This window comes from Nomascus leucogenys, chromosome 18 (assembly GCF_006542625.1).
Source record: "Nomascus leucogenys isolate Asia chromosome 18, Asia_NLE_v1, whole genome shotgun sequence".
NCBI classification, from domain to species: Eukaryota; Metazoa; Chordata; class Mammalia; order Primates; family Hylobatidae; genus Nomascus; species Nomascus leucogenys.
This window is the reverse complement of record NC_044398.1, coordinates 38,998,657-39,014,258: the sequence shown is the minus strand read 5'-3', so window position 1 is coordinate 39,014,258 and position 15,602 is coordinate 38,998,657. Positions and strand designations below refer to the sequence as shown.

The window sequence follows — 15,602 nt, the reverse complement described above, 5'->3', positions numbered from 1 at the left end:
GTAAGACTGGTTTTCACCGTCAGAAGTCAGTATGGATCTCTGACCTCTGGGGACCTGTTTGCTACTTTTAAGCATTACTCACCAGTTAATAATTGAAAAGCCAATCCTACAAAGTGCTTTCCAGGCCTCTGGAAAAGGTCTGCTCCATCCAGGCTCCACTGGTCTTATTGGACCCACATCGTGACCTGCAAGTAGAGTTGGTTTTTAAAGGAGGGAATCAGTCTCCTTTCATCTAACTGATACTGTGAAGCAATGTTTAATCCTGTGAGAGATCAGCTGGGTGTCATTCTAAAGGAGAATTATCTTAGTATTAGAAAGATTTATGACTTCAGCTTGTAAAAGTGGCAAATAGCGCTGCAAGAGAAGAAAGAAATCACTTGTGAAAAGTTGTATTTGCCATGTTAGGTAGGATTTTAGGTAGGATTAAGTAATGAATATGTTTTGTGGAGCTTTCTGAATCTGAAATTGAACAAGGTGGAGAGATAGAAATCATCCCTATTTACCTTTTTAAAAATTGATCTGTTTATTGATGTTTTTGTTATTATTCACCATCATATTTGGAATAGGACTGTTATTAAACCAAAGCCTGAAAACAAAACCAGTCAAATTTGCTGCTGATATTCCTAAGAAGTTCAGCATCTGAGCACTTACAATCTTTTCATAAAATAGGTGTCACTTTACTTTTCAAGAATGTTCAAAATGTATCATTTGTAGTGGATTTTCCCTTAAGTTTCCCAACATACAGAATCAGAATAACAAATACATAACCCAATCTTGGATTTTATACATCAGGAAACTAAGATCTACATACTTCTTTGATTTTATATTGCATTTTAGAATAGCAAAAACAATGTATTAATGTTATAATTATTTTAGGGATAAAGTCTAATCTCAGCTACTCGGGAGGCTGAGGCAGGAGAATTGCTTGAACCCGGGAGGTGGAGGTTGCAGTGAGCTGGAGGTTGCAGTGAGCTGGAATCACACCACTGCACCCAGCCTGGGCTAAAAAGAAGAAGAAAACAAAAAAAGTCATAAGAAATCACAGAATACTAAAAACCTCAGAAAATCAGTATCAATATCCACTATGTATTAAGTTAAAGAAGTATAGTAGATTGATTTCATATGAATGAGTAACTCTTTAGGAACAATAATTATTAAATTATTCTAGCACGTAGAATAATGTATTTACATGATAATGAAAGACATCTTTTAAGTAAAATCATGTATCACTTAAAGATGGAGATATGTTCTGTGAAGTAGTCACTGTGCATATGTCACAGAGTGTACTTACACAACCTAAGTGATATAGCCTGCTACTCACCTAGGCTAGATGGTATGGCCTATTGCTCCTAGACTGCAAACCAGTCGAGTATGTTACTGTACTGAATACTATAGGCAGTTGTGACGCAACGGTGGGTATTTGTGTCTTAAACATAGGACAGGTACTATGAAAATATGGTATTATAATCTTATGGGACCATCGTCGTGTTTGTGCTTCGTTGTTGAGTGCAACATCACTATGCAGCACGTAACTATCTGCTTGGGCCTTCTAAAATTGATATTGAAGCCAAAGATCTTAAGTATAAAATCTTATACATCAGTTTGTGCCAGACTATTCCCCTGGATACCATTTCTTTCCTGGGCCTCATTTTGGGCCTGTAGACTTTTATACCAGTTTTGTTTGGTCTCTTTTCTGTTTTCTTTCCTTCTTCCTACATCTTTTTCATTACCATTTCCTGGTTGGTCTCTAGTTTTTAACTCTAGGTACTAATATTTTCATCTTTCTTCTCAATACACCCCTTTGCAACCTTCAGGACTCCCAAATTACCTTTATGTTCGCTGTCTTCTTCCCTTCCCATCAAAACTCATTCCAAGAGAGAGTTGTTCATTGGTATCTTCTGCTTACTATCCTGAGGTCTCAGTGCTTCCTTTTTCTTTTCCCCCTTCTGAGTTGTTTATTAGTAAAAATAAATTGCTCTGTCATTGCAGACTGTCAGGGCAGGGTATGGCTAGAGTTCAAGCTGGCTTTCTTTTACTCTCGCAGCTCTCTGATCAGTCTTCTCAAGTACTCTTGCTCTGGGTGGGGGAAAAACAAACGCATTTGCCAATATAGAGCTCTTGAGAACTCCTAGTGCCTTTCTCTATGGAGTGAGAACTTGGCAACTCTTTTGAGGTCTCTATCCTTATCTCATCTTTGTTTCTTTACCAAAGGAGTTCAATTCCTACTCATAAAAGGAAAGGTCCCCTGATTCAAGGCTCTGCCCTGGTCTCCAGCACTTAAGGCATCCTTCTTCCTAGACAAGGGAGAAGCCTGGGCTGACCTTCCAAAGAGGGCTCAGGGCAGTATGCTACTGTCTTATTTCTGACCTTACAAATGCTTGCTTCTTAACAGAATAAAATAATTTTGTATTTAATCATTATAACCAGTTATTCTAATTTCTATGTAATTTTATCATTTAATTTTTATCTGATCAATATTTTTTGGTGGTGGGGTGGGAGATAGAGTTCACTGTCACCCAGGCTGGAGTGCAGTGGCGCCATCATGGCTCACTGCAGCCTAGACCTCCTGGGCTCAAGCAGTCCTCCCACCTCAGCCTCCCAAGTAGATGACACCACAGGTCTTGCCATATTGCCCAGGCTGATCTCAAACTCCAGAGCTCAAGTGATCCTCCCACTTCAGCCTCCCAAAGTGCTGGGGTTATAGCCATGAGCTTTTAAAGATTTGATCTAAACACTGAATGAGGTTTATTTTGAGTTTCGTGGTTTGTTTTGATGGCCATTTTTCAAGATAGATAATTTTCCAGGAAAATTGGATAATATTTTATACTAGATTTTGCTTCTAATAATTTAAGTGTTTCAAATTCTCAATCATTAGGCCTTAGTTTCACTAAGCTATTTTTGCACATTGAAGTAAAGTTAACCCAGTTATTTAGAGACAGCAGTAAGAAAGAAACTAAAACCATCCTGATAGTATAAAACAGAGAAATGAACTAGGAATCTGAGGAAGCTTTCTTCTCTCTAGGCATGTTAGAAAATTCTGACAGGAAACAAAGCGGCAAAGTTATGTTTATTCTTCCAGAGGGTTTGTTTTTTCCCTTGTTCGTTAATGACACAGACTATCTTTCAAGAGCCTATTCAAAACAAATGGAGCTCTCAAATTTTTTTGACCTGAAAGAGATTTTCAGAAGCTCCATGCATTTGACTATGCAGGTAATTTGTGAGCGCTTGTGTAAGCGCTATACCACAGTGTTGAATAATGATCTGGTACCAACTTATAATTAATATCTGTCAGGATTTACAGTCTAGGAGGGTATGGAAGGAATAGCCTTGTTAATCTATCGAGACAGTCTGTAAAATAAATTTTTATACCTTTGTGGAAACTTCAAAGAACAATTTACTATACTTCTATGTGTGGGTTTCATAGAAGCATCTTTCTTTATCCTTGGGTTTTCTCTGGGAACATTTGTCAAGATCATTCTTTTAATTGTATTTGCTATTATATGTAAGCTATATTTTAGGCTTCATTTGGAACTTGAGAACCCAGGGAAGTTTTGCTTTGCCGCTGTATTAAACCTGTTACAGTCTCATCACTTCAGAAAATAAGAATTTAGAAAGAAGGCAGAAAGACCAACTAGCTGACAGCAAAGAGGTGGAAATCAGGAACTCTGGGATCTTACACAATGGTCTTCTCATATAGAAAATGAGCTGTTCATTTAATTAATACTTAGCCAGCATCCTCAGAATATATTGTACTTTTCTCAGATTACTGGCAAATTTTTAAATATTCTAGCTTAAAACAGAGCTGTGAAACTAGAGAATCTTAGAGCCAAAAGGCATCTTAAAGGTTATTTCTTAACCAGGTGTAGGAATTCCTTCTATAGATAGTTCCTTGCTCTTTGTTAAGTATTTCAGTAGCAGGAAGCACATTTATTAATCTAGTCTCCATAACTCAGAGAGAGAATGCTGAGGAGGCATAATAGTGACCCTTTTCCTGATGAAAAAAATAGTGATTAAAGCCTTCAAAGAAAAAGAACACTGTTCTAACAAGTCGCTTTCCTGGTGGTTTTTCCTAGTAGTTTATAATTGGGATCCTGTTAGTTTTTGAAATATCTCTGCCATTTTCATTTCTGTTTGTTTGAAGTGGAAAAATAAATTGGGACCTGTATTAGTTTAAGGGATTTTATTTGCTTAGCATTCAAACAAATAAATATTAAAATTTATAATTTCTTAGTCTCTTCCTTGCATAATCCCAGGTTTTTCTCTCCCTCCCTCCCTCTTTGTTTTTCCCTCTATTTTGGCCCCTATGGAAAAAAAAAATGAGAAATTGAACATAAGCTTGATAATGGACACTGATCCTAGTACATCAGTCAGAAACACTGTTAGTGTCTAGGCACTCACAGGCTTTGATAATTCTTTTATCCTGCAGGCTTACTGTGGATTTCTCCGTCCTGGAGTTTCTTCAGAGAATCTTTCTGCAGTGGCCACAGGAAACTGGGGCTGTGGTGCCTTTGGGGGTGATGCCAGGTTAAAAGGTAAGTTGTTGTAGAGAAGGATAAAAGCATTCTGCCCACAAAAAAAAAAGTCCTTCAAGCCAGATTTCTCATGTCCTGTCATGAAACCACAAAAATCTAGGAGAAAAGGAAAAGGAATATTTAACACTATTTTCTTTTTTCCTATTATGTTTGAAGGAATTCTTATTTCATTTACCATTTTCCTTCAGAGGTCGCTTATCACTTTGATCCCCCAGACACAGTATTTTGTTGAATATTGAAAGGTTGGCTGGAGGAAAAGAGCATATAATGACTGCGAAGTTTCAAACCTGAGCTTGCACTTTCCTCCACTGGAGTGATTTTTATGGACAGTTATTTCACTGACTCATTCATCCACCAAATTTAATAGCACCTCTGCCACTTTCTAGGCACAGTGGTAGGCTCTGAGATACAAAGATGGAGAAGATGTGATGCCTGCTTTGGAATTCACAGTCCAGCATATGAGAGAGAGGCAGTATGAGACTGATGCAGTACATGGGAATGAGTGCTGTAGTAGAGGCCCACGGGGCTGTGGGAACACAGCCTGGGAGAGCTGCAAGAATGGCACAGACAGGAGGCATCTGGATGTCCAAGAAGCAGAAACATTTCTTACGTGTTATTGTTTGTGGTAGGAAATTCACAAAACCCGATCAACAAAGCTATTGGCTATTTACTACATTGACATTTTTTCAAAGTATCAGTTATAGAAAATAATACTATATCATTACTTAGGATGATTACTTTTCCATTTCATCCCAACTGGTCTGACACCACCTGGGTGTACTGCATTGCAAATCTGACACTGACTACCTGGAGTAATCGCAGATCTCGCCTATTAAGGACAGAGTCCACAAGACTGCCCCCACTTCAGACTCCATCCACAAGTTTCAGGGGGATCTCCAGGCCACTCACATTTTTGTCCAGCTGGTTACTATTCTAGGAGGTTCCCACGTCCCCACCTCAGGTTCCTAATTCACTAGAATGACTCACAGAACTCAGAAAAAAGTCCTGTCCTTACCACTGCAGTTTTATTATAAAGGAGACACATAAAGCGAAGCCTAGAAGGGAAAGCAGAGCTTCTACAACCCTTAGTGTCAGGTCACCCCACTCTCCTGGCACATCAGTGTGTACACCAGTCAGGAGGCTGCACTGACCTTTGGTGACCAAAGATTTCATTGAAGTCTCATTCTGTAGGCATGATTGATTAAATCATTGGCCACATGATTGAGCTTGGTCTCTGCCCTCCCCTGACTCCCCAGTGTGCAATCTGAATCGCCTCATTAGCAGAACAAAGGCACCAGCACTCAGGAAATTCCAAGGGTGTTTGAAGCTTCTACCAGGAACCCAAGATGGCATGCCAGAAAAATTCTTTGTTATACCACAGTTACAAAGTAACAAGCAATAAAGCAGACATAAAACAGCCAGCTGGCCTTAATAGCCGAACTATGTTTAGATAAAATTCATCTCTTTGAGAATACTTGAGTCTGTCATAATGTAACTGCCTTTCCCCTCATCAGTAAAATGCTTCTTAATATTTTATAAAAATGACACGTTTACTATTTTTTTTAATCTAGAAAAATACCATGAAGTATATAAAAATCACTAGAATTCACTGTCAGCATTTGGTGGCCATCCTTCAGGTCATCTCAGTAGCAATCTATGTAACTGTTGATGAAGTGACACCCTCTATTTTATTCTCCAGCCTCTTCCTTTTAGAAAGTCTGCAGTCTCATGGATAGTTTTCAACTATCCATCTAACAAATGTAGATCTACTGAGTACTCAGCATTCGTTAGTGGCTACACAGTATTCTGTTGTATGCACATATGTACCATAATTTATTTCACAGATTCTCCATTCACAGTTTATTTCTTTTCATTATATTATAACCAGTACTACAGTGTGTAGTACAATTATATATATTATGTGTAATTATCTTCTTAAGGTAAATTCCTAGAGGTGAGATTAATGACTCAAAGAATACGTATACTTCATTTTGATCCTTGTAGATTTCACTCTGAAAGGTGGTATCAATTCACATTGTCTTCCTCACATGAACAGCATCACCAAGACAGGACTTTGTTATTCTTTTTCATTTCTCTGAGGCTCAACAGTTTTCATGTTTACTGGCCATTTGTTTGTTTTGTGAATTGCTTTTTCATGCCTTCTGCCCATTCATCTCTTTGGGAGTAGTTTGATTTTATCACTGGCTAGTAATAACTCTTTGTATATTAAAACATATTAATTGTTTAACTGTTACATGTTATAAACATTTTTCTGCTTCTTCATTTATTTCAACCAATTAGGCTGAAGTTACTGAGTTAGCTTTTATGTGTTCACATTTTTGTGGTGTACTTATAAAGATCTTTCCTGTCCCTTTATGCGAAAGACTTTCACCTACATTTTCTTCAAATTCAAAGACAAAAACTGCATGGTGCTATTTTCAGTGTTTGAGGAAACCTATTTTTCACTCTGGGCTTATTGATCTTACGACAGACACTTTTTTCCTGTCTTTCTCTTAAGTAAAATGAATGACTAGATTCAAGTCATCAATCCAGAAGCTAGGTCTGCTGTAAGCCACGGTCATTTGTGATAGACAGTTTGGAAAACTTTATAAATGTGTTCACTTCTTTTCCTTTTTTCTTTTTTTCTGGCTTAAAAGCCTTTCAGACTGCAGCTGTGCTTGCTCTGGTGACTATCAAGCATAGTAGTCTAAGATTTCCATTATACAATTCATTTCCTCTACTATTGAGATTTAAATTTTGGAGTAACTGTGACATTTCCCTATTTAGAACGAGTCATAATGTCCTTCAGTGGGGAATTGGTTACTAAACTATGATGCTAAAAAAAAAGAAATTATGGTACATTTATGCAATAAAATATTATGCATCCTTTAAAAATCATTATAGAAATGTGTCTGCTGACAGGGAAGGATGGTTTTGGAATATTGACAAATGGGAGAAATACACAATGTATGCCATATAAACCATTTTAAAATTAAATCATGAATATAAAATATCACACACAAGTTTGAGGTTCTCTATGTTTATCTGTTTATGTGCCAAGATTAACTATGGTTGTTCTGTAGTGGGTGATACTCTTTTTGTTTTGTTTTGTTGGGGTTTTTTCATTTTTTATTTTTAGTAGAGGTGGGGTTTCACTATGTTGCCCAGGCTGGTGTTGTGATTACACTTGTGAGCCACCACACTTGGTCAGTGATGTTTTATACTTTATTTTTAATCTGCATCTTTTTTATTGTGAGCATATATTGTTTTTGTAACAAAAAAACTTATAAAAAATGTTCATGGTGGGTAACATGGGCAGGTATAAATCCTTAAACTGGTATTTCTTTAATTATTAATAGAAATAAGGGTAAGCTGAGCATGATGGTATGCACCTATAGTCCCAGCTACTTGTGAGGCTGAGGTGGGAGGAATGTTTGAGCCCTGAAGTTCAAGGTCAGCCTGGGCAACATAGTAAGACCACATCTCTTACAAAAAAAGAAAATTACAAAAGAAAGAAGGCAAGATTTTTTTTTTTTTTTTGAGACGGAGTCTTGCACTGTTGCCCGGGCTGGAATGCAGTGGCACTATCTTGGCTCACTGCAACCTCCACCTCCTGGGTTCAAGCAATTCTCCTGCCTCAGCCTCCCGAGTAGCTGGGATTACAGGTGCCTGCCACCACGCCCAGCTAATTTTTTGTATTTTTAGCAGAGACAGGGTTTCACCATGTTGGCCAAGCTGGTCTTGAACTCCTGACCTCATGATTCACCTGCCTCAGCTTCCAAAGTGCTGGGATTACAGGCATGAGCCACTGTGCCCGGCTGGCAAAATATTTTTAACATGCTTGTTACTTTTTTTTTTAAATTTTATTATTATTATACTTTAAGTTTTAGGGTACATGTGCACAATGTGCAGGTTTGTTACATATGTATACATGTGCCATGTTGGGGTGCCGCACACATTAACTGGTCATTTAGCATTAGGTATATCTCCTAATGCTATCCCTCCCCCCTCCCCCGCCCCACAACAGTCCCCGGTGTGTGATGTTCCCCTTCCTGTGACCATGTGTTCTCATTGTTCAATTCCCACCTATGAGTGAGAACATGTGGTGTTTGGTTTTTTGTCCTTGTGATAGTTTGCTGAGAATGATGGTTTCCAGTTTCATCCATGTCCCTACAAGGACATGAACTCATCGTTTTTTATGGCTGCATAGTATTCCATGGTGTATATCTGCCACATTTTCTTTTTTTATTTTTTATTATTATACTTTAGGTTTTATGGTACATGTGCACAATGTGCAGGTTTCTACATATGTATCCATGTGCCATGTTGTTTTGCTGCACCCATTAACTCGTCATTTAGCATTAGGTATATCTCCTAATGCTCTCCTTCCCTCCTCCCCCCACCCCACAACAGTCCCCGGAGTGTGATGTTCCCCTTCCCGTGTCCATGAGTTCTCATTGTTCAATTCCCACCTATGAGTGAGAACATGCGGTGTTTGGATTTTTGTCCTTGCGATAGTTTACTGAGAATGATGTTTTCCAGTTTCATCCATGTCCCTACAAAGGACACGAACTCATCATTTTTTATGACTGCATAGTATTCCATGGTGTATATGTGCCACATTTTCTTAATCCAGTCTATCGTTGTTGGACATTTGGGTTGGTTCCAAGTCTTTGCTATTGTGAATAGTGCCGCAATAAACATACGTGTGCATGTGTCTTTATAGCAGCATGATTTATAGTCCTTTGGGTATATACCCAGTAATGGGATGGCTGGGTCAAATGGTATTTCTAGTTCTAGATCCCTGAGGAATCGCCACACTGACTTCCACAATGGTTGAACTAGTTTACAGTCCCACCAACAGTGTAAAAGTGTTCCTGTTTCTCCACATCCTCTCCAGCACCTGTTGTTTCCTGACTTTTTAATGATCGCCATTCTAACTGGTGTGAGATGGTATCTCATTGGGGTTTTGATTTGCATTTCTCTGATGGCCAACTGCGATGAGCATTTTTTCATGTGTCTGCTGCATAAATGTCTTCTTTTGAGAAGTGTCTGTTCATATCCTTTGCCCACTTGTTGATGGGGTTGTTTGTTTTTTTCTTGTAAATTTGTTTGAGTTCTTTGTAGATTCTGGATATTAGCCCTTTGTCAGATGAGTAGATTGCAAAAATTTTCTCCCATTCTGTAGGTTGCCTGTTCACTCTGATGGTAGTTTCTTTTGCTGTGCAGAAGCTCTTTAGCTTAATTAGATCCCATTTGTCAATTTTGGCTTTTGTTGCCATTGCTTTTGGTGTTTTAGACATGAAGTCTTTGCCCATGCCTATGTCCTGAATGGTATTGCCTAGGTTTTCTTCTAGGGTTTTTATGGGTTTAGGTCTAACATTTAAGTCTTTAATCCATCTTGAATTAATTTTTGTATCAGGTGTAAAGAAGGGATCCAATATCAGCTTTCTACATATGGCTAGCCAGTTTTCCTAGCACCATTTGTTAAATAGGGAATCCTTTCCCCATTTCTTGTTTTTGTCAGGTTTGTCAAAGATCAGATGGTTGTAGATGTGTGGTATTATTTCTGAGGGCTCTGTTCTGTTCCATTGGTCTATATCTCTGTTTTGGTACCAGTACCATGCTGTTTTGGTTACTGTAGCCTTGTAGTATAGTTTGAAGTCAGGTAGCATGATGCCTCCAGCTTTGTTCTTTTGGCTTAGGATTGACTTCGTAATGCAGGCTCTTTTTTGGTTCCATATGAACTTTAAAGTAGTTTTTTCCAATTCTATGAAGAAAGTCATTGGTAGCTTGGTGGGGATGGCATTGAATCTATAAATTACCTTGGGCAGTATGGCCATTTTCATGATATTGATTCTTCCTATCCATGAGCATGGAATGTTCTTCCATTTGTTTGTATCCTTTCTTATTTCGTTGAGCAGTGGTTTGTAGTTCTCCTTGAAGAGGTCCTTCACATACCTTGTAAGTTGGATTCCTAGATATTTTATTCTCTTTGTAGCAATTGTGAATGGGAGTTCACTCGTGACTTGGCTCTCTGTCTGTTATTGATGTATAAGAATGCTTGTGATTTTTGCACATTGATTTTGTATCCTGAGACTTTGCTGAAGTTGTTTATCAGCTTAAGGAGATTTTGGGATGAGACGATGGGGTTTACTAGATATAAAATCATGTCATCTGCAAACAGGGACAATCTGACTTCCTCTTTTCCTAATTGAATACCCTTTATTTCCTTCTCCTGCCTGATTGCCCTGGCCAGAACTTCCAACACTATGTTGAATAGGAGTGGTGAGAGGGGGCATCCCTGTCTTGTGCCAGTTTTCAAAGGGAATGCTTCCAGTTTTTGCCCATTCAGTATGATACTGGCTGTGGGTTTGTCATAGATAGCTCTTATTATTTTGAGATATGACCAATCAATACCAAATTTATGGAGAGTTTTTAGCATGAAGTGTTGTTGAATATTGTCAAAGGCCTTTTCTGCATCTATTGAGATGATCGTGTGTTTTTTGTCTTTGGTTCTGTTTATATGCTGGATTACATTTATTGATTTGCGTATGTTGAACCAGCCTTGCATCCCAGGGATGAAGCCCACTTGATCATGGTGAATAAGCTTTTTGATGTGCTGCTGGATTCGGTTTGCCATTATTTTATTGAGGATTTTTGCATTGATGTTCATCAAGGATATTGGTCTAAAATTCTCTTTTTTCGTTGTGTCTTTGCCAGGGTTTGGTATCAGGATGATGCTGGCCTCATGAAATGAGTTAGGGAGGATTCCCTCTTTTTCTATTGATTGGAATAGTTTCAGAAGGAACGGTACCAGCTCCTTCTTTTACCTCTGGTAGAATTCGGCTGTGAATCCATCTGATCCTGGACTTTTTTTGGTTGGTAAGCTATTACTTATTGCCTCAAATTCAGAGCCTGTTATTGGTCTATTCAGAGATTCAACTTCTTCCTGGTTTAGTCTTGGGAGGATGTATGTGTCAAGGAATTTATCCATTTCTTCTAGATTTTCTAGTTTATTTGTGTAGAGGTGTTTATAGTATTCTCTGATGGTAGTTTGTATTTCTGTGGGATCACTGGTGATATTCCCTTTATCATTTTTTATTGCATGTATTTGATTCTTCTCTCTTTTCTTCTTTATTAGTCTTGCTAGTGGTCTATCAATTTTGTTGATCTTTTCAAAAAACCAGCTCCTGGATTCATTAATTTTTTGAAGGGTTTTTTGTGTCTCTGTTTCCTTCAGTTGTGCTCTGATCTTAGTTATTTCTAGCCTTCTGCTAGCTTTTGAATGTGTTTGCTCTTGCTTTTCTAGTTCTTTTAATTGTGATGTTAGGGTGTCAATTTTAGATCTTTCCTGCTTTCTCTTGTGGGCATTTAGTGCTATAAATTTCCCTCTACACAGGGAAATTGAATGTGTCCCAGAGATTCTAGTATGTTGTGTCTTTGTTCTTGTTGGTTTCAAAGAACATCTTTATTTCTGCCTTCATTTCATTATTTACCCAGTAGTCATTCAGGAGCAGGTTGTTCAGTTTCCATGTAGTTGAGCGGTTTTAAGTGAGTTTCTTAATCCTGAGTTCTAGTTTGATTGCACTGTGGTCTGAGAGACAGTTTGTTATAATTTCTGTTCTTTTACATTTGCTGAGGGGTGCTTTACTTCCAACTATGTGGTCAATTTTGGAGTAGGTGTGGTGTGGTGCTGAAAAGAATGTATATTCTGTTGATTTGGGGTGGAGAGTTCTGTAGATGTCTATTAGGTCCATTTGGTGCAGAGCTGAGTTCAATTCCTGGATATCGTTGTTAACTTTCTGTCTCATTGATCTGTCTAATGTTGACAGTGGGATGTTAAAGTCTCCCATTATTATTGTGTGGGAGTCTAAGTGTCTTTGTAGGTCACTAAGGACTTGCTTTACGAATCTGGGTGCTCCTGGATTGGGTGCATATATATTTAGGATAGTTAGCTCTTCTTGCTGAATTGATCCCTTTACCATTATGTAATGGCCTTCTTTGTCTCTTTTGATCTTTGTTGGTTTAAAGTCTGTTTTATCAGAGACTAGGATTGCAACCCCTGCCGTTTTTTGTTTTCCATTTGCTTGGTAGATCTTCCTCCATCCCTTTATTTTGCGTCTATGTGTGTCCCTGCACGTGAGATGGGTTTCCTGAATACGGCACACTGATGGGTCTTGACTCTTTACCCAATTTGCCAATCTGTTTCTTTTAATTGGAGCATTTAGTCCATTTACATTTAAAGTTAATATTGTTATGTGTGAATTTGATCCTGTCATTATGATGTTAGCTGGTTATTTTGCTCGTTAGTTGATGCAGTTTCTTCCTAGCCTTGATGGTCTTTACAATGTGGCATGTTTTTGCAGTGGCTGGTACTGGTTGTTCCATGTGTAGTGCTTCCTTCAGGAGCTCTTGTAGGGCAGGCCTGGTGGTGACAAAATCTCTCAGCATTTGCTTGTCTGTAAAGGATTTTATTTCTCCTTCACTTATGAAGCTTAGTTTGGCTGGATATGAAATTCTGGGTTGAAAATTCTTTTCTTTAAGAATGTTGAATATTGGTCCCCACTCTCTTCTGGCTTGTAGAGTTTCTGCTGAGAGATCTGCTGTTAGTCTGATGGGCTTCCCTTTGTGGGTAACCCGAGCTTTCTCTCTGGCTGCCCTTAACATTTTTTCCTGTATTTCAACTTTGGTGAATCTGACAATTATGTGTCTTGGAGTTGCTCTTCTCGAGGAGTATCTTTGTGGAGTTCTCTGTATTTCCTGAATCTGAATGTTGGCCTGCCTTGCTAGATTGGGGAAGTTCTCCTGGATAATACCCTGCAGTGTGTTTTCCAACTTGGTTCCATTCTCCCTGTCACTTTCAGGTACACCAATCAGACATAGATTTGGTCTTTTCACATAGTCCCATATTTCTTGGAGGCTTTGTTCATTTCTTTTTATTCTTTTTTCTCTAAACTTCTCGCTTCATTTCATTCATTTTGTCTTCCATCACTGATACCCTTTCTTCCAGTTGATCACATCGGCTCCTGAGGCTTCTGCATTCGTCACGTAGCTCTCGTGCCTTGGTTTTCAGCTCCATCAGGTCCTTTAACGACTTCTCTGCAATGGTTATTCTAGTTATCCATTCCTCTAATTTTTTTTCAAAGCTTTTAACTTCTTTGCCATTGGTTCGAATTTCCTCCTGTAGCTCGGAGTAGTTTGATCGTCTGAAGCCTTCTTCTCTCAACTCGTCAAAGTCATTCTCCATCCAGCTTTGTTCTGTTGCTGGTGAGGAGCTGCGTTCCTTTGGAGGAGGAGAGGCACTCTGAGTTTTAGAGTTTCCAGTTTTTCTGCTCTTTTTTTTCCCCATCTTTGTGGTTTTATCTTCCTTTGGTCTTTGATAATGGTGACATACAGATGGGTTTTTGGTGTAGATGTCCTTCCTGTTTGTTAATTTTCCTTCTAACAGACAGGACCCTCAGCTGCAGGTCTGTTGGAGTTTGCTGGAGGTCCACTCCAGACCCTGTTTGCCTGGGTATCAGAACAGCAGATTTTGGTGAACCTCAAATGCTGCTGCCTGATCGTTCCTCCGGAAGTTTTGTCTCAGAGGAGTACCTGGCCGTGTGAGGTGTCAGTCCGCCCCTACTGGGGGTTGCCTCCCAGTTAGGCTACTCGGGGGTCCGGGACCCTCTTGAGGAGGCAGTCTGCCCCTTCTCAGATCTCAAGCTGCGTGCTGGGAGAACCACTACTCTCTTCAAAGCTCAGTTGGAAATGCAGAAATCACCTGTCTTCTGCATTGCTCACGCTGGGAGCTGTAGACTGGCGCTGTTCCTATTCGGCCATCTTGGCTCCTCCCCCCATGCTTGTTACTTAATTGTACATGAGTTTTGTGTTTTACCACAATTTAGTTGTTTGTTTGTGTAAGATACAGGGTCTCATTGTGTCACCCAGGCTAGAGTGCAATGGCGTGATCATAGCTCACTGCAGCTTCAACCTCCTGGGCTCAAGGGATCCTCCTGTTTCAGCCTCCCAAGTAGCTGGGACTGCAGGCATGTGCTACCATCCCCAGCCTCACAATTAGTTTTGAACTGCTTTAATTGTACATTACTTTGACAACTATTAAGAGAACATTTTTAATATATTAGTTCATTCAATAGACAGTTTACTAACAACATTCTTCCTCAGGCAGCCAGTGGCCCTAGGAGCCACAGGCTAGGAGAGAAGGGACTAGGAGGAGATAGAGGGGCTTTGGACCTGGCTCCAGCAGCAGCCAGTGGCGTCCTGCTTGCCTGTGCCATCAAAGGGGCTCCCTGTGGCCTCCTACCTGACCTGCATTTTTCTGAGCACGTTGTGGAGGCTTATGTGAAAGCTTTTGAGCCAGTGCAAGCTCTACTTATTTCTGGTGCTCCTAACTATTCCAAAGTGCCCCTCTAGTTCATACTTGACTTTTAACATTTCATTGAAGTTTTAGCTGATTTATTCCTACCCATTTGTGTGGTGACCACCTCTTTCTCCTGTTACTTTCAAACATAAAACCGTTCATGTGTTTTATCTTCTCAGAGGGGCTTGTCACCCTTTGGTTGCCTCGAAAACTCAGCTCTCCTATAAACTCAGAAAAAGTCATAATTTTGTAGATTACAACATTTGGCCTTTTCTCATGGTTGGGGTAGAAGCAGCTTTTTTTTTTTTTTTTTTTTTTTTTTTTTTTTTTTAGCTTTCTACATCTCGTCTCAGCAAAGATTTTTGCGTAGGGGAGCTTCTGCCTCAAATGTACCACCAGACCCTAGGCACCCATGAGAATTTTAGGAGATAACTTAAAATTATCTCAGTGGTTAGTTTGTTAAAAATTTTGCTTTTATCTCATGTCTAATTTTATTACATTGTAATCAAGAATGTAGATAATACTATTTCTACTTTTTGGTGTTTCTTGAACTTCTCTTCATGACCTAACATAGTCAATTATTGCAGACATGTTGGCACTTGAAAAGGTGTCTCTGAAAGGTATAAGACTTACTCTTTTGCTGTAAGATTCTATACCTTTTAGGTCAGACTCTGTCCTTCTGACTTTACTTGCTTATTTTGTGAAGG

General features: G+C 39.1%; 1 protein-coding gene across 4 annotated transcripts in view; it reads left to right on the top strand.

The window, feature by feature from the left end:
- Positions 1-15,602, top strand: part of PARG (poly(ADP-ribose) glycohydrolase) — a 136,203-nt gene that overhangs the window by 111,213 nt on the left and 9,388 nt on the right. For all 4 annotated transcript variants that reach the window (XR_001114968.2, XM_030798265.1, XM_003278183.4 and 1 more), the window contains one exon: positions 4,427-4,532. Coding sequence is in view for 3 of the 4 variants with exons in the window: in XM_030798265.1 (XP_030654125.1) it covers positions 4,427-4,532 (106 nt within the window). In the remaining variant the exon portion in view is untranslated. The remainder of the gene's footprint in view (positions 1-4,426; positions 4,533-15,602) is intronic.